The 19,102-nt window shown below is 51.8% G+C and overlaps 1 protein-coding gene across 1 annotated transcript in view; it reads left to right on the forward strand.

Moving 5' to 3' along the window:
• CEP104 (centrosomal protein 104) overlaps positions 1–19,102 on the forward strand; it is a 33,943-nt gene that overhangs the window by 8,107 nt on the left and 6,734 nt on the right. The window contains exons 2-15 of the mRNA XM_068985993.1: positions 1,478–1,651; positions 2,026–2,164; positions 3,240–3,302; positions 3,587–3,663; positions 6,219–6,387; positions 6,828–6,983; positions 7,758–7,985; positions 9,093–9,290; positions 9,939–10,106; positions 10,707–10,880; positions 12,470–12,646; positions 14,223–14,429; positions 14,868–14,975; positions 18,999–19,035. Of these exons, the coding sequence (XP_068842094.1) occupies positions 1,478–1,651; positions 2,026–2,164; positions 3,240–3,302; positions 3,587–3,663; positions 6,219–6,387; positions 6,828–6,983; positions 7,758–7,985; positions 9,093–9,290; positions 9,939–10,106; positions 10,707–10,880; positions 12,470–12,646; positions 14,223–14,429; positions 14,868–14,975; positions 18,999–19,035 (2,075 nt within the window). The remainder of the gene's footprint in view (positions 1–1,477; positions 1,652–2,025; positions 2,165–3,239; positions 3,303–3,586; positions 3,664–6,218; positions 6,388–6,827; positions 6,984–7,757; positions 7,986–9,092; positions 9,291–9,938; positions 10,107–10,706; positions 10,881–12,469; positions 12,647–14,222; positions 14,430–14,867; positions 14,976–18,998; positions 19,036–19,102) is intronic.

Consider the following 19,102-nt stretch of genomic DNA (forward strand, 5'->3'; position numbering starts at 1 on the left):
TAGTGTCTGTGCCCTGCATTGAGAGACAGTAAACATCTTAAATGTCTACAGCAGTCTTGGCCGAAGGGGATTCGAAGCTCGAATTGCTAGGTTCCCCATTTCCTGGCTGTCCTGTCCCACATGGGTCTCTTTTAACAACAGTGGCAATTTTGAAAACTCAGCATTAGGAAACCCCAGGGATCTCACCCCCAGAATAAGAGCGTTTTGTCCATCGTCACTGGCCCCACTTTCTCAGTCAAACACAGAAGTGCCCAGAGCCCCATAAGCTCAACCTAGCATTCCTCCCTGTGCACTCCTTCTGTCAGGACGGGCAGGAGGCTGGCAGGCGGGTCGGGGAGCTGGGCGGGGAGCATGTTCATCTGTGTGGTGTCTCACGCCTCTCGGGATGCGTGTGTGCAGTGTCAGGCCACCTGTGAGATGCTCAAGTTCAGGCTCAGGGTGGTGTGTGCTTCGGGTTCCTCCCCGAGGGGAGGTTTTCAAAGCCATGGGGTCGGGGGGATGCCCCACACACGGTGAGTCTGCACAGGAAAGGGAGCCTGGAACCCTATCCAGGGCATAGACAGGGCAGGAAGGGCCAGGTCAGGACCGGCAGATGCAGGTCGGACTCAGCCTCATGGAGGTCAGTGGTGACCTGTGATGTTGGCTGAGGGGGCAGCTAAGAAATGAGATGGGGCCCAGAGGGCGGGGATGGGTCACAGGAGGCTCCCCGGGCCACCTGGCGTGTGTGTGTAGCTGTCTGGAGGGGTGTGATGGGGCGGCTGGGAGGAGAGGCGGGAGAGGGGCAGGCAGGCCAACCGCCAGGTCACTGCTGCGCTCTCAGGCATCGTGACGTGTGCTGGAGGGGCCCTGCCTCCTGCCCCATCCTCAGGACTTCCCTGGCTCCAGTAGCCCCTGGACACCTGCTGCCGGGTACGCCCAGCCTGGCCTGCTCGGCACACGCCCCTCCCACTGTCAAAGCCTTGTGTTGTCTCTCTGGTCATGACCGTGTACTGCGGCGTGAGGTTTCTGACAGCTGTGTGCCTTCTGAGCAAAACTGATGCTCCAGTGGGGTCAACCGTAGGCTGCTCCTCCAGGCTGCTGAACGAGCGTGGGTGGCACTCAGGACAGATTGCTCATTGCCCACTCCACTCAGGACTCTGTAAAGCGAGGGGTTTTCTCAAGTGTGTGGGTTCCAGTGGGAAATCCTCTGGCTCACTTGGACAGCCTCTTGTTTATCTCGTGTGTTTATCTCATGATAAACTTTGGGTTTCATTTCAAACCACAAACTAGCCACTCCAAGTTTGATTCACTCTGGGTGCCCAGCAGACCCCACTCTTGAGTTCCAGCTGTGACTGGAAGGCTTTGAGGGGGCTAGGTCCGGGGCCCTTGCAGCGTCAGAAAACATATAGCCGCCCTGTTACCTGGACATGTGGGCGGGGACCACCTGAAACCCTCCTTGGTGATCCTGCAGGAGAAACAGGACTGTGCTTGCTTTCAGGTTTTGCCAGTTCCCACAGGAAATCGTTCTTCAGATGGTGGAGCGATGTCGAATAAGGAAGCTGCAGCTGCTCGCGCATCAGTACATGATCCCCAGCAAAGTTGAGTTCTACATCAGTGAGAGCCTGCCTGAGTACTTCACCCCATATCAAGCAGAGCGGTTCCGGAGGCTTGGGTAAGGGTGAAATTTAGCCTGTATGGTGGGATGTCTAGCCTGAACAATTCTGCCTCAAAGTGGGTAAACACTGCGGCATCCCCCTTGCCGTGGCGCTTGCTCACACGCTCACATCTGGGTCCAGATCTCACAACTTGTACACACCTGCTACATGCCGAGCATGTTCACTGAGTGGCGTTCCCGCTGATCGGTCGTGTTCAGGCTGCATATCAGATGCAGAACTGTTTAGAATTTGACTTCTGGACTTTGCCCAAGGTTTTTTTTTTTTTTCATTCCAAGCCTAGCTTTCCTTGAAACTTGTGGAGTTCACTGGGAGCCAAGGGCAGCACATTTCTGCACTGACGTGGTTCCAGAGTTGTGTTCTTTTCTTCCAGCTACGTGTCTCTCTGTGACAATGAGAAGACGGGCTGCAAAGCCCGGGAACTGAAGTCAGTGTACGTGGATGCAGTGGGGCAGTTTCTGAAGCTTATCTTTCACCAAAACCACGTCAATAAATACAATGTGTATAACCAGGTGAGACGCATGGGCCTGCCCCTCAGTGGTGTCTCCCTTCATAGAAGAACCTGGACTCTTCCTTCAGGGTGGTGTCTTTGGGGCAGTGCTAGGCTCTCTGGAGCTGTTCCTCCGATTCAGAGCCACCAGTCCCGTGTGGCCGTGTGTGCTGGGGGCGTGACTGGTCCACGGGCATGGGCTGTGTGTCACCCAGACTTGGTAACCAGATGAGACATTTTGGATGTATTAAGTTTAAATATATTGTTACAATCAATTTTATCTGTTTCTTTTAAACTTTTTTTTACTCTGCCAACTAGAAAACTTAAAATTATCTATGTGGCATCGTATTTCTATGGGACAACACTGTTCTAGGTATACTTTTGTAAGGTAAATCCCTTACAAAAAAAGGTGATTTCATGTGGCATGCAGTCCAGAATCTCTCTGGTTCCCTTTCTGTTGCTTTGGCATAATGAACACAGTGGAAATCAGAGGTGTCAGAACAGTCTTGTTAATTGAAGCAGATGTTTATAACACTCCTTGCCCCTTCCAGAGGCACCCAAGTGTTCCAGCCAATCAGAGTTTATGCTGAGCAGGTGAGCTGGAGGAGGGTCTGAGACATCAGGTGCCTTGTCCATACATGACAGCAGAGTTCTGAACCGTCTCTTTCCTCTACTTCATCTCCTTGTCCACCAGGAGTTCCTTGGGTTTTAGCTCAGCCTCAGTGATTCTCGAGGGCAGGGGGGCATGTCATGGGAGAATCACTGCCCTGGACAAACCGAACTGTGTTAATGTCGGTTTTCATTCATTGTCTAACTTACCACCATCAGGTAGATATGATCCCATTCTTAACTCAGGTGGATGTTTCAATATAAGGCTGCATTAAAACTTTGTTACTGTTTTAACATCCTTCAAACATTAAAATAGCTACTTGGTTCAACATGAGAATATTAATAATTCTGTGTTAGCATGAGATTTTGCATTAGTACATTTAGATGTACATCATCCGATTTGATGACAGGATGAATCAGAGTATTATAAAGGGGTTTAGTCCTATCTAACATTTATACTTAATTTCTGTTGGTGAATTCTCTCTTAGGTTGCTTTGGTTGCAGTAAATATCATTGGAGACCCTGCAGACTTTGGCGATGAAACCAATATTGTAAGTTTGGGAAGCCTCCTTCCTAAAGAGAGACATTTATTTCTAACAAGGAGGGGTCATTCATTTTTGTCACAAAAGTGTCATCCTATAAATTCTCACAGAAGTGTCCAGTGACCAGCTCACAGGTGATTTTTCAGCAGCTGTTGTTTTAAACTTTCCTTTACTCGAGAAGTTTAGTTGTCCCTCCAGCAAACGGGATCACCAAAGCCCCTTCATATCACATCATCTCTTTGTTTTATGTTGTTCCTTTTTCCTCTGAGATACTAAGCAGAACTCCCCCACAGACCTCCAGGGAGAAGCTGATTGATCACTACCTGGGGCACAATACAGAGGACCCAGCTCTTGAAGGAACTTGCTCTGGGTAAGAGCCCCGCCCGCCCCAGGCCATAAACTTCTGTGACTTCCTCCCTGGAAGCCAGCTCTGAAGGACCCTGGACTCGGGGGCTCCAAAGTGCAGTCTGGAGCTGAATAAGCCACTGATGGGATTGTCGTAAATACACTGCAGATTAAGGTCACCCTTCTGTTTAGCACATCTTCATTCAGCACCCTTCAGAGAGGACTTCATTTCCTGTGTGGTTTGGTATCACCAAAGAAAAGAGCCATCAGCCGTCCTTTGATGTTTTAGTGGCACAGGTAAATTCATAGACGGAATAATTGACCAAGATTGTCAGCTACTGAGCTTCATCTTCCCTCTACTCAGAGCTTCAGTCCTTAAGGGAGTGAGACCTGCCCATCTCGTCAGGTTCTCCTGAGAGCCTCTCTACACTCTGCATGCATGCAGTTGTGCAGACTCAGCCATCGTGCTGCCTCTTTAGCAGGTCAGGCTTGGAGGGCAGACCTGAGGGTCCAGCTCTTTCTCCCTGTGTCCCAGCACCTCTCTGGGATCAAGTCCTCAGCACCCTGCCTAATACCACCCAGCCTAAGTAGAGAGGAATTCAAAATGACACCCAGGGCCCCATCTCTGACAGCAGCTCCCCAAGAGTGAAAGGATAAGATGCTTAGAAAAGATAAGATGCCTCGATGTCAGTAGGTGGTATTTGCCTGTGACCTGTGGTGTATGTGGCTCCATGCTCACGCGCACATGGTCGGAACAGCCGGCTCTTCTGTTTGCATCAAATGTGGGGTCAATTCTCCGCCCTGTTGCTTGGAGCCATGCCGATACCAGTCATGCGCCCAGCAGACAGTGAACCCGTCCCCACAGAGCTCCCCAGCCCCTACAGGCCTAGGCTTCATGGTTCCTGCAGCCCGAGCGAGACAGGGACCAGGGTCGCCTCAGGTAGTGGTGTGCGTGGTGCCTTGGAGTGGAGGCCGCGCTTACAGTTTAGTGTGTAAGAAGGCACAGTGCAGAGTGAGACATCCCACCTACACAAGCCACGCGGACGCCTCCCCTTGTCAGGTGGGCATGAGGAGCACGTGGGGGAGGCGGGCACTGACAGCAGGTGCTGCTTCCTTCAGCGTCGTGGTGGCACCACCTGCAGCTCTGCCCTCGTGAGCAGAGATGACCAAGCTCACTGACGGCTCAGTATCTCTGATAAAAGCCCTCTGGGGAATGGTGACTTCTGTTTAAATCAGTTCTTCAAGTTAGCCACAGGGGACAGCAGACCTCGGCTTCCTGTCCTGCTGTGCCCCCACCCAAGGTTTTCCTGAAGGTGAAGTGAGGTCTTGACAGGTCACGGGCAGCACCTCAGGCTGAGTGCACAGGTACTGCTAGGGTATTGTGGGTAGTGGGCACTGCTGACACTGGGTGTTCCAACATCATCTCGTCCTTTGTAGGGTTCTATAGTGGAATGGAGTGTTGGTTTCACCTCTGGAACTTCAGGGCAGAGCAAGTTAGATTTGAGAATACGGTGTGTATTTAGATAAAAATAGTCACCGTGACCTTGGGGACATGGAAACATGCTGCTGGTCAGTCCTCACTGAGGTTAACAGAGATGCCACGGCCACCATGCCTGCTGCTGTGCCCACCAGTACCTGAGTCAAGGCATGCGGAAGCAGGATGATTTTGAAAGGGGACATGGTCCCCTGTCCTGCTTGAATTTATTAATCAGCTAAACTTATGACAGATAACATCTTTACTAAGTTTCCCAGTGTATAAGGAACCCCGAGTCAAAGTTAACAGGAAGTGTCTGTCTGCGTCTCATGGCACAGATGGGGAGGTTCTGAACCATGTCCCTAACTCTTCTGTTGAGGAGTTAGATCGGTGTCATGGTTCTAGACATCAGGCCCAGGAGCTGCTGTCCTGTCATAGAACTAGGAGGAAGGAATGGAGATAAGAGTTCATGCAAAACAGGTCACTCAGATCACGTTTGGGTCATTTATTCCAGGAAGGATCTTTCTGATCTGCAGAACCGGATGGTGTTGTATAGTTGGACACTTTGAAGTACAAGCCCAGTGGTAGCATCTTTAACGCTTGTCACTGTTACTGTGGCATGAAATGGGCAGGGCCAGGGCCTAGTCATGGCCGGCTCTGATGTTGGTTTCCCAAGGCTCCAAATGATTCATGAGCGGACTCTCACGCATTGGGCACAGTGCTGGACACAGTCTGCATTTGAGATACCTCTTGAATGAGTGAGTGAGAGTGAATGTGAATGAGTGAATATGAATGAATGCATGAGTGAGAGAGTGAATGAGTAGGGAAAGAGTTGAGTGAATGAGTGAGTGAGTGAGTGAATGAGAATGAACGAGCAGGTGGTGGATGAATGAGTGAGTAAGTGCATGAGTGAATGTGAATGAGTGAGTGAATGAGAATGAACGAGCAGGTGATGGATGAATGAGTGCGTGAATGAGATTTGTCGGCAGGAAATGCCATAGGAGCGGGGGCTGTCTTCTGCCATCTTTAGCCCTGAGTGTGGGGGGAGTGCCTCCCCCGCAGTATCACATAGATTAAAACTGGCTCTAAAATATTCTTTCCTGTAGGAAGTCTGATTACATCTCTCCACTAGACGACTTAGCCTTTGACATGTACCAGGACCCAGAAGTGGCACAGATCATCCGCCGGTTAGATGAACGGAAGCGCGAGGCCGTGCAGAAGGAGCGCTATGACTACGCCAAGAAGCTGAAACAAGCCATCGCTGACTTGCAGAAGGTACTGCCTCTGGGAAACAGCTCCTCTGCCGCCCATGATAGGCTTTTTGTCTGATTACCCTGGCACCTGCCCAGAGAAGGGGCCAGGCCTCAGAAGGCCACAGCGTTAGCGTGGCTTCAGGGGTGTAAGCAGATGAGAGAGACCACGAGCACATAGTCCTGCAGAGCCCTCCTCAGGGCCGCATGCCATCTGAGGCAGCAGGAAGCTGAGATGCTTAAACTGCTGTGAGCTTGCCCCAGCGTTGCAGGCGACCCGAGCAGGCTGTGAGGCAGCCTGAGCATTGCAGGCGACTGTGGCCAGTTCCTTCCATTCCCGGTGTCATTCCCCCATCTCCCAGACATGAGGCTGGTTGCCCACACCGTCCTCAAAGCGTTAACTTTGAAACGGTCTCTGCACTGGGCGTAAGTCTATGAAACGAGAGCTGACGCTGTGTGCTCCAGGTGGGGGAGCGCCTGGGCAGGTATGAGGTGGAGAAGCGCTGTGCCGTGGAGAAGGAAGACTACGACCTGGCCAAGGAGAAGAAGCAGCAGATGGAGCGCTTCCGCAGCCGCGTGTATGAGCAGCTGCAGCTGCACGAGCTGGTGGATGCCGAGCTGGTGGGTGGGGCCCGCAGCAGGACCTGAAGTCGGGGGGCCGGGAGAGCTATCCTCCGGATCCACACGGGTGGGTGTGCAGGAGGACTGCAACAGTGGAAATGGGGGCAGGTCAGCGGGGCAGCCTCCCAGCAAATGGCTGTGTCTCCGGGTGGCAGCCCCACCCTTGTGGTCCTGGGGAGCACAGGGAGGGGGGCCCCTGACAGCTTGGGCCAGTAGGGGAGGGTCCTGTGTCGAGACCCATGTTCCAGGCCAGTAGACAGCACGGAGTGCAGGCTCTGGCTGTCCCTGCTGGCTCCTGGCCCCACTCCACCCGCCCCACTCTGTGGTCTCAGACTCATTCCTCAGCCTCCCTGGGACTGTTTCCCCATTGTATCCATGGCAGTGAGAACAAGGAACCTGAGATGTGGTCGTCTGCCCAAAGCACTTTCCGCCAGTCCAGCACATGACCACAGCTGAGTCCGCTGCACTCGTTAGAGTGACATGAAGTAGTCTGCTCTGCAGACACACAGGGACCAGCGCCAGCCGTGTGGGTCCAGCCCAGGTGCCCCTGCCCACCTGCAGCCTCCACGCTGCAGCGCCCACTCTGGGCAGCCACCAGCTTTGTTAGTGTCCCTTGAGTGGTCCACACGGTAACTTCAGGCAGTCGGGGGCCATGACGTGGGCCTCGTTAATGCAGCTTCCACCTGTGTCTTCCCAAGTCAGTGCTCCCCTGGGGAACGAGGCGGGGTCTGTGTGGCGGGGACCCTGGGAGCTGAATAGCCCATTTTCCCCCAGATGAGAAGGCCTCTCGACCTGCCCCTGCAGCCCCTGGCCTGTCCCAGCAGCCCCCACCACCAGCCGCCCATGCGCTCCCTGCCACAGCCAGAGGAAAGGGTGACAGAAAACCGGCTTGCGGACCCTTTCCTTCAGGAGAAGCCTTCATCACACTGCCTGGACGTGTCTTCTCAGCGTCCCACAGTGGACCAGCCACCTCCCGCCACTGACCCCTCTCCCAAGACCCACGTAGGTAACTCAGGTTCCCGCCGTGGGCAGGCATAGAGGCCCTGTGTCTTGTGGGGGCTTTCCTGGGGAACGAGTGTATTGGGGAACAAGAGCGGGGGAGGCCCCTTCCCCGCCCTGCATCCAAGAACACTGCCCATGACTGAGACTCTGCCTCCTCTGAGCCTCTGCTGGCTCTCTTTGCAAAGACATGCTGCAGTGTGGGAGAGGGTGTTTCTGGGAATGAGCGAGGTTCCCGCCCTGACGGGACCTCAGCAGAGCCTCAGGACAAGTCGGGTACAAGGCTGTCCCTGTTAGAGCTGCCTGTGTGGCAGGTGGCAGAAAGCCTGTTTCCAGTGGGTTACTGGCATTTATAACTGGGAGTCTAAGAGTCCACATGGGTTTCAGGGTGGGTTTGACTCCTATCTTGTGGGTCCGCTTTCTTGGTTCTGGGTGCCGTCTCAGTGGGCTGGACCTGTCCAGGGTGCCTCAGCTTCTGGTCTGTACATCATGCCATCGGGGAGGTTGGGGAGGGTGGTTGGCATCAGTCCCACTCTGAGCCCGTCCCCAGGCCCCAGGTTTACCCTGGTTAGACCGGCCTTGTCACCTGGCAACCTCATTGCTCATGTGGGTCACTGAGGACAGGCCACAGGGGGCCTCTGCGGAGGGCTGTAGGTTTGCAGGCTCTGGACAGGACCCAGGGCTTCCGTCACCTGTGTTAGTGCAGGGCTGCTGGACAGTGGATGCATTCAGAGGAGGCTTGATAGTTAGAGGTCAACTAATGAACTGAAAAAATACCAGAGGTCTTTCCAGAAGAAGAATAGAAAAACTTTTACTCTGGTGGTCTGCTGGCAGGTGAAATCTCTAGTGGTAAGCAGTAATTGTGGCAGAATCTAGATGGCTTGTTGAGTAGGTCTGTAACAAGCTCAGAAGGGAATAGAAACTCCTGTCTGATTTTTTCAGTTACACCCAATTCATAAATTATTCTAACCTGACGAGACTGATACATCAGCAAAATACCGTCGTTCAGACCAGACATGTCCCAACCAGGCAGCTTATGGGTGTAGACGGTGATCAGCAGGCGAGGGGGGACCCCACGCTGAGCCCTCTAGCCGCCCTGTCCTCCCACAGCCCGAGTCCCTGCCCTACGATGAACGGCCTCTCCCCGTGACCCGCAAGCAGCTCGGGGCAGCGGTCTCCGAGGCAGAGAGGAGAGACGTGCTCGGCGACGAGGCTCGCAGGGTGGACGCCGCAGGAGAGCCAGAGCCCCTGACAGAGAAGGCCTTGCGGGAAGCCAGCTCCGCTGTGGACGTGCTAGGAGAGGCCCTGGTAAGGAAAGAGGCCAACGTGGGAGGGGTGGGTGGCTCCGCAGGGCTCCTGGTCCCCTGCCAGTCCCACCCTTGTCCTCACCGTCCAGTGGGAATGTCCTGATGATCAGCCATCATGTGGGACAGCACGAGCATCAGCTCGGATTTCAGGTCTCCTGATGGCGTCCCTTTGAGCCTGGCCTTTCTTTCTATTTATTTTTCTGCTTCAATTATTTGCCCACGCACTGCAGCGTGGAGGACCCTAGGGATTGAACCTGCATCCTCTGCACTGGGAGGTGGACTCTTAACCACTGGACCACCACAGACATCCCAGCCAGGGCCTTTCCTTGGGCTTACAGGTTCCGGCCCCAGCTCCCGCCTGGAGCACTGCTGGCTCCAGGGTCGAGGACAGCAGAGCAAAGAGAATACTGGAGCATCACTGGCCTTGAAAAGTTCTCTTGCTGGAGCTTTTAATACTGTCCATGTTTTAATGGACATAGACTTAAAACTTTCCATGCTAGGAGCAGTATTTCTCGAAACCCATGTACCCAGAGCGTGGATGTTCGGTGTTTAGAAAAGCTGTGTCTTGTTGAAACAAACCAAAGCCAGGGGTGCTGGGGTGGGGACAGGGCCAACCGCCCACCCTGAAGGCCGCCCTCTGCCCTCCCAGGTGGCCGGAGCCTACTCCAAGACATGGTCGCACCGGGAGGATGCGCTCCTCACCCTGCATAAGCAGCTGGCGGACACGCCCGTGGGAACCCCAAAAGAGGACCTGAAGAGCATGCTGAGGGCTGCCGTCTTCCTCGTCAGGAGAGCCATCCGCGACATCGTGACCCCAGTGAGTCCCGCCACCCCGCAGGGTCCCCCATGTCTGCCGAGAGCTGCCGGGCCGTCCCCTGGAGGTCAGGGTACCCTGGGAAGCAGCCTGGTCCCTCACTGTCATCACCAAGCACGAGGTCACTAGGGATGAAGACCTTGAGTAAGAAACCCGGTCGCCAGGGAGCCTGGGCTCTGTTCCCATGGGCCATGCCCTCTAGCCCTGTGTGCGCAGAGACCTGGCCACCATACTGTTCACGCTATGTTCACTTGTGTGATCTTCCTGACACCTGAGGAGCTTGGAGTTACCGGTGAATTTTCCTAACTCTGAAAGGGCCGTAAGAATGAGTCTGCATTCACACAATACCTTACGCAGTTCAGCAGAAACGTCAGACCCTCAGTCTCACGGGGAGGTGTCGGAGACCTCGTAACACACGGAGATGAGCCCGTGCCCTCCGTGTGCAGGGAACTGTGTGCACAGCAGTTGGCCGTTTTCAGTCCTTCAGACAGCGTGTAGTTTTCAGCGTAACGTTCCTGTTGATTACTGAGAGTAAATTTCATATTTCTTTTTAGTAGAATTGAGTTAAGAGTGGCTTATCCGGGTTTATCACGTTTTTCTTAGGTCTTTCAGGCATCTTTGAAACTGTTGAAAATGATAATTACACAGTATATTCCTAAACACAAACTGGGCAGGCTTGAGACGGCTCACTGTGTGGAGAGGACGATTCCTGTCTTGCTCACGAGAACTGGAGACTCTTCTGCTCGCCTCCGGGTTATGGCTTCTAATTTTATTCAGGTACAGATTTCCCCGGGATGTTTGAACCCGTCGATAATAAACACATAACCGGAGATACTTGGCTTTCTTAGTATAGTACCTTACAAGGTCCCATCTGTTCAAGCCAGTCATAGGTTATGCCGCGTGATTCACCGTCATAACTTCCTTCTCCTCTGACCCAGAGAAATGCTGTCTTACTTGGCTACAGTGTACAGTTTTTCTTTGTTTCTCTTCTTTAACATAGGCTTTTAATTTTTTTAATAAATAAAATATATGGAGAGCCAGACCAGAATAGAAAAATGGAGTTAAAAAAAATAATAAACAGGTCACAGTCTTGATGAAGTGTTTTTATTCTTTCCACCAACACGCCTCCTCTCGCCTGGGCACTGGAGCCAAGGCAGACGTGAGCAGCTGGGAGTCTGGGGCCCACGCTGAGCCAGGCAGCACAGGAGAGTGCTTTACCCTCTTGTCCGGAATCCTTCTGGGCCAGGAGACCTCAGGTTAAGGTGCAGGGTGTCTGTGACCTCCTCCAAACGTGAACCCAGTGCCATGAGCAGGCTGGCTTTCTAGGGAAGGAAGCCAAAACTTCCATAGTTTCTCCACCAGGAAGAACTGCTGATCTTGTTTTATTTAACTAACTAAAACGTTCAGGGAAAATGAGTGAGTGGTATTATTTGGGGGAACTCTTTCAAAGGATACATTGAACGTGCCCCTAATTGTTTTCAAGCCCCATTCACCTCTGGGACAGCAGTGATGCTGAGCGTCCTCTGCGTGCAGGCGTTCCCATACTACACCAGCTTCCGACGGCCCACGCCGTTTTCTCCACGTGGGTCCCTGTGTGCACGGCATCTGTGTGTCCCAGCAGCCCCCTGCTGCTCTCGGGGGCTCCCCTCCCTCCTCCTCCTTCCCATTGGTTTCCAGCCACTCGTGGGCCCAGAGGCAGAGCCATGGTGCTGCCAGAATGAGAAGGTGTTTGGGTGGTGTGGCCACAGGCCTGCAAAAAACAGACTTCTGTCACAGCTCATGTTTCATCAATATTTTATCATTTCTTGAGTGTTTTCCTTTAATATTTTATCACTTTTTCTTTCCTTGCATCTGGCTAGTTAAGTGATGAATATCTTAATTATAGAAAGACTTGTGTGGAGACAGTAGAGCGTGTGGAGGCACTTACCCTCTTTCATCTCCACCCATCAGGGATCAGTTCATCTGAGTATGTGCCTGTTACACGCTTGGTTAAAATTTAAAAATACTGAAATGGAGGTTCTTACAGCAAGACTTAATTTCTTTTAGAATTTTAGAAATCAGAAAATCTTTTTATTAAGGTTGTGAGATCCTAAGAAGGGAAACTAAGGTTTTAATCACACTTTCTGTAAAGCTTTAATTCATCTCTAAGTGATCATGATTCTTATTTCTGATGATTCAGGCTTTTGTTCTTAATTGTTATCATATCTTAAAAAGAATAGGAGCTTACAGACGAATGAATTTACTGTCATTTGTCACTGTCATTTTTTATTTCCCATTTTTTTCCCTCAGTGTTTCCTTTGCGGCTAGCAGTAAGTTACCCCTCGCATTTTCCAGTAAAACTTAGCAGATGCTGTTGGTCTCTCTAGGAGATAGCCTTGTTTAAGGAAGTGAAGTCTCTCCAGGTCATCCCATCTTACCTGGTCCAGCCGCTGAAAGCCAACTCCTCAACTCACCTGGCCATGAGCCAGATGGCACTGCTGGCGCGACTGCTGCGGGACGTGGGCACAGAGGGTGCGGGCTTCACCATGGACAGTGTGATGCGGGTGAGCGCCCTGGGGTGGCTGCCACAGCCAGGCCCGAGCTGGTGGCTGGAGCACGTGGGTGCCTGGGGAGTGCTAGCTGCAGATCAGTGGGGGATGGGGTGGAGAGGCATGGTTTCAGAAGGTCCCTGCTTCCTCTGACACATGTGGGCGCTGGAGCCTGCAGCACTTTCTGCTTCGCCTGGTGAACACAGAACAGGAAGGGGACCCCAGATTTAAGAGTGGGAAGAAATGCCAGGGTGACTCAGTGATAGACCCCCCCACCCAGGGCAGGAGGACCTCGTGGGAGGTGACAGACGGGAGGGAGCACAGATGAGTGGGCTGGGGAGGTGGGGGGTCACCATCCCAGGTAGGGGGTGGTGGGTTCCTTGCAGTCAGAACATCTCAAGGTTCTTACAGGGATTGAGGGTGACAAGGTTCGGGGTAAAACCTGGCTGTGCTGGTGGAGACAGGAAGTGAGGAAGCCCAGCCAGTGAGAGACCGATGCCTGAAAGGCCATTATGTGAGGGAACGTTGGTATGTTGTGATAGGTTCATGTGATCCTAAAGCACTTAGGATGGATGGATCAGATCCTTTCAAGGTCACACACAGATCCTGGAAAAGAAACATTAAATAAGAAATAAAGTGTCAGGATGATAAGCACGGTGAGCCACTTATGTACGCGTGTGCTCAGTCATGTCCCGCTCTTTGCGACCCTGTGGACTATAGCCCACTGGGCTCCTCTGTCCATGGGGACTCTCCAGGTAAGAATATAGGAGCGAATTATCATTTCCTCCTCCAAAGGATCTTCCCAACCCAGAGATCAAACCCACATCTCTTGTGTCGTGCTTTGGCAGACAGATTCTTTACCACTGAGCCACCTGGGAAGCCCATTTATGATGTCAAACAAAAGCCTGTGTACACACACACGGCACATAGGCTGTGCAGCTAATGAGAATGTCTGGGGGTTGCATGTCCTCCAGCTTCAGGGACTGATGCCTCGGGAGTGGGAGGGGGCAGGTGGAAGGAGCAGGGAGCTGGAGAGAGTTCCAAGGGGTCTTGTGCAGTGGTCCTAGCATTCTGTTTCTTAGAAAGAGCTGAAACAGACACACCTTGTAATACTTAGTTTATAGGAGGATATAACTTTAAAACTGCTATTTATTACCTGAAGTAGGAAAGAGCAAGACAATAATTGTATACACAAGTTCCAGTATAAAATAAGTGAGGGAAACCCTGCATCTTAGTAGCTGGGATTCTGTGGGTAACGTCTTCTTTATTTTTATAGTGTTTTTATATTGCCTCTATGTTGGGGCTTTCTTGGTGGCTCAGACGGTAAAGAATATGTCTGCACTGTGGGAGACCTGGGTCCAATCCCTGGGTTGGGAAAATCCCCTGGAGAAGGAAATGGCTACATGGCCACTCCACTGTTCTTGCTTGGAGAATCCCATGCACAGAGGAACCTGGTGGGCTACAGTCCATAGGGTCGCAGAGTTGGACGTGACTGAGCGACTTAACACTTATGTTTCTTCTATGCCAGAAAAACTAAACGTGGCTGTTTTCCAACTTGAGTCACAAGAGCGCGTCCCGGCCCTCTTCTCAGTTTTCAGTGCAGGCCCTGGAGCACAGGGTGCGAGAGGTGCGGGAGGCGGCCGTGGGGATGATCCTGGACCTGTACGCGCAGCACCGGGCTCTAGTCTTAGAGTACCTCCCGCCCGACGACAGCGCCACCCGCAGGAATGTCCTCTACAAGACGATCTTTGAGGGGTTTGCCAAAATAGACGGCAGACCCACAGATGCCGAGATGAGGGTGAGTTAACTTTCCCAAAGTTATGATTTGACCCCATGTTTAAGAAGTAATCTGGTGCCAGAGTAAACTGATGCATGTTGCAAGGAGCTGCATGGACAGGGGAGACACTGGTCCTGGTTCCTCCACTGTGTCTGTGAACAGGGGTGATGGTGGCCTCATGTGAGGACATCCTCAGGTTTATCCATAGGAGACATTTAGCACATGTCCACCAACTAGGCTCCAGTATAAAGTAAAGCATTTTATATTTAATTTAAAAAAAACAGTAAACATTTATTAGCTGAACCTGGTGGATCTTTCTCTTAATCATAGGTATATTATTCAAATGTCTTAGTAAGCATTGTAATGTATAAGACAGATAATATATGTGCTATAGCTTATCACTCAGTTCCAAAGGCTACCCTGAAAATCACTTCTAATGGAAAATCTTTCCATTACCAGGCACAGAAAAGAGCTGCTGCTGAAGAAGCAGAAAAACGAAAGAAAGAAGAAATCAAAGCTTTGCAAGGGCAGCTGGCGGCCCTAAAGGAGATGCAGGCCGGAGTCCAGGTTGGCAGGGGTCTCTGTCTCCCACCCTCGTGCTCTTGGTCAAAATCCTGTGAGCAGTTATTTCCTTACTTAGATGAGCAGCGAGCTTGGTCTGCTTTCCGTGGGATTCTGTAAACAGACACCTTTATCCTTTGTTGTTTCTTCAGTGAGTTCAGGGGGAAATAAAAGGAATCCCCTGCTGAATCATCTGCTCTTCGTTCCCATCGGGGATGAAGCACACTGCTGGCCTGGCTGTGTTCAGAGCAGACAGGACACTTGGGACTGCAGGAGCTTGGTGGGGGTGGGGGTAGGGGGGCGGATGGGGACAGGTCCCCCACCCACAGGTCCTCACCTCCTTCAGAGGCTACGGAGAAAAATAAGCTTGACTCGAAGGTCTGCCTTCCTTATGCAGAAAACAGAAGGTTTCAGGCAGACGTTCCCATCAGGAAGCCCTAGTCCCCATGCACAGGGGATCAGACGGCATTTGGTCCCATAGAAACGTGTCCCTTCTGAAGGGCCTGCCTCTGATTTACACACGTGTCCTCGTGTGCTCACTTCGTCAGCACATACACACACGTGTCATCACCCTGGTTTTCAGGGTTACATCCTTCAGGTGACAGTAAGAAGGCAAGGGCATGGGCATCTAAGCTGGCTACACAGCCGAGGACTCCTCAGTTGTGGCCACAGCCGGTCTCCTGGGAAGTGCTCTGACCACCGCTTTGTAAAAAAGAATAATAAGTGGCTAAGAATGGTGGAAAAAGCAAGAGAGTTCCAGAAAAACATCTATTTCTGCTTTATTGACTATGCCAAAGCCTTTGACTGTGTGGATCACAATAAACTGTGGAAAATTCTGAAAGAGATGGGAATACCAGACCACCTAACCTGCCTCTTGAGAAATCTGTATGCAGGTCAGGAAGCAACAGTTAGAACTGGACATGGAACAACAGACTGGTTCCAAATAGGAAAAGGAGTCCGTCAAGGCTGTATATTGTCACCCTGCTTATTTAACTTCTATGCAGAGTACATCATGAGAAACACTGGACTGGAAGAAACACAAGCTGGAATCTAGATTGCTGGGAGAAATATCAAGAACCTCATATGCAGATGACACCCTTATGGCAGAAAGTGAAGAGGAGCTAAAAAGCCTGTTGATGAAAGTGAAAGAGGAGAGTGAAAAAGTTGGCTTAAAGCTCAACATTCAGAAAACCAAGATCATGGCATCTGGTCCCATCACTTCATGGGAAATAGATGGGGAAACAGTGGAAACAGTGTCAGACTTTATTTTTTTGGGTTCCAAAATCACTGCAGATGGTGATTGCAGCCATGAAATTAAAAGACACTTACTCCTTGGAAGAAAAGTTATGACCAACCTAGATAGCATATTCAAAAGCAGAGACATTACTTTGCCGACTAAGGTCCGTCTAGTCAAGGCTATGGTTTTCCTGTGGTCATGTATGGATGTGAGAGTTGGACTGTGAAGAAGGCTGAGCCCTGAAGAATTGATGCTTTTGAACTGTGGTGTTGGAGAAGACTCTTGAGAGTCCTTTGGACTGCAAGGAGATCCAACCAATCCATTCTGAAGGAGATCAGCCCTGGGATTTCTTTGGAAGGAATGATGCTAAAGCTGAAACTCCAGTACTTTGGCCACCTCATGCAAAGAGTTGACTCATTGGAAAAGACTCTGATGCTGGGAGGGATTGGGGGCAGGAGGAGAAGGGGATGACTGAGGATGAGATGGCTGGATGGCATCACGAACTCGATGGACATGAGTCTGGGTGAACCCCGGGAGATGGTGATGAACAGGGAGGCCTGGCGTGCTGCAATTCATGGGGTCGCAAAGAGTCGGACATGACTGAGCGACTGAACTGAACTGAACTGAAGAATGGTGAAAAGGAAAGGAAGCGTGGCAGAATACGTGTCAATATGCCTGTGACAGAGGGTGGCAGTGACGCTGGCATGTCATAATCCATGAGAAGAGCAGGAACACACCCGCCTGGCGGGAACAAGGAGGAGGCCCATGCCCACGAGGGACCTTCCTGGACAGTCAGCGGCCCCTGAGGCCTCCTGGAGCAGGCCAAGCTGCTGCTGCTTTTTCCCAGCACGATGTTGATACAGATGAAGAAACCGCGCAGAGAGCTAAGTGCTCACAAAACTTTTGAGCGGTCAGGAGCTGGAGGTGGCCGAGCTCCGCCCCTTCCATCCTATAAAAGCACAGGCTCTGGCCACCGTGGCCCCTGTCACAGTGCCTGTGGGGGCTTGCTGAGGTCACAGGCTGTGTCCCTGTGGTGTCTGTGGTCACAGCACAAGGGTGCCCATCCCCCGCCTCCCCGGAGCACCCTCACTGGCTCTTCTGTGTCCTTCAGTGTTTGCTGAGCACTTGCAATGCACCCACCCTTCCTGGGCTCCAGAGGTGCCCTAGGACCACACCGCATGGGCCCCTGTCCTTGTCCTGAGATGACTGCTAATGGCGTCTCACAGGAGAATAAGAATTTTTTTTAGTTTTTATTACTGTAAAATATATATAAAATTTACCATTTTCACCATTTTTAAGATTACAGTTCTGTGCCTTTAAGCACATTCACCTCATGTGTAACCACCACCACCACCCGCTGTCTCCAGAACTTCTGAGAATGGCAGAATATTTTTAAATCGCCTGATTGCTCATGAGTTTTCGGGAAAAGATGTAAATCACTAATCAGTTTTCTAATCTGTTCAAAGCATAGATGAAGGTAAAATTTGTAACTAAAATTTCACTTTTGGCATAATTTGTTTCCCTGCAAAATGTACTAACCCATCATTACCTAGAACCCATCTATAAGTTTACCTTCTCTAGATATGTGTATAAATCATGTGAACCCCATTTGGAAGTTCAATGTCAATCTATTAAGTCTGTCCCTAGCCCCAAATAGTGTTTCTGTGTGGTTTTTGTGTTCAGAAATGAAGTCTGAGAGAAGTTCCTTACTGTCATGTAAACTGTGATTTTTACTATCACAGTAGACAGTGTCTATACCGTGCACTTAAGGCCACGGGTAAGGGACAGGCTCATCCCTGTTCTCCAGTGAAGCTGCAAGCACTCGTGAGACACCTTTCCCCTGGGCCAGGGCAGCAAGCAGCCCAAGCCGGCGGGTCTAGCAGCTTAGATCGAGCAGACTGGCCGGTGCAAGAGGAAAGCCTGGAGTGGGAGGAGCTCCTGGAGGCTGACGCGGAAGCCACCAGGGCTTTTGAGCAGAAGTGAATCCCTTAGTAGGGCATGATGGGTCCCTCTGGCCCATGTGCTTGAGGTGGTGACAAGGGCAGGCATCCAGGTGTGTGAAAGCAGAGCCTGCGGGCTGGCTGATGGGCTGTGACCAGGCCACATGGGGAGCGGAGGGAGGCGTGACGTGTCCAAGTTTCCTGACTGCGCTGGGCTCCATGCCAGAGGCTGCGAGGGCACGGGCATGGGGGGAGCACAGGAGGGCGGGGGCGTGGAGCACAGGGCGGGGGGCTGGGTAAGTCACGTTCACGTGACATCAGAGACCTGAGTACGTTCTGAGCAGCAGAGAGGCCAGCTGACAGGACAACCATCCAGGTCATGAGCACAGAGGTGGGCGTCCAGCCTGGAACTGGACAAGGGCACCCTCAGGATCTGTACAGACAGACAGCGGGTGGACTGAGTCCCAGAGGAGCGCGGGGCACCCTGGGAGCCCAACTAAGAAGGGCCTATAGGAGCGGGCTGGGGAGCCATGTGCCACCTGGGAGCCCACAGAATGTCCCACGGGGGACACCATTAGGGAGCAGGTGACCCAGAGGAGAGTTAAGTGGCCTTGACAAAGACTGGTTTCCATGGAGACAGGGCAGGAGCCCTGAGGGAGGGGCCATGGGGGAGCAGGACAAAGAAGATGGTATAAGGTCAAGTGTGGGCGACTCTTGGACAACTGTGTTGTTTGCGGATGAAAATTCTGCCTCAAACCCTGAGGTCACACTTTGAGGATCACACTGGATTCTGGATAGACTCTCATAGGCACTGCAGCCGCCTGACCTGAGCCTTCTGTCTTTGTGTTTTAGGAAAAAGAGAGTGAAGCTACGAAGGCCAAGAACCAGGGTACGTAGAATGTACATCATGAAAACTCTGCATTGAAACCACCGCTGTATATTCAACAAATATCTTC

This window comes from Capricornis sumatraensis, chromosome 14, assembly GCF_032405125.1.
Source record: "Capricornis sumatraensis isolate serow.1 chromosome 14, serow.2, whole genome shotgun sequence".
Lineage (NCBI taxonomy): Eukaryota > Metazoa > Chordata > Mammalia > Artiodactyla > Bovidae > Capricornis > Capricornis sumatraensis.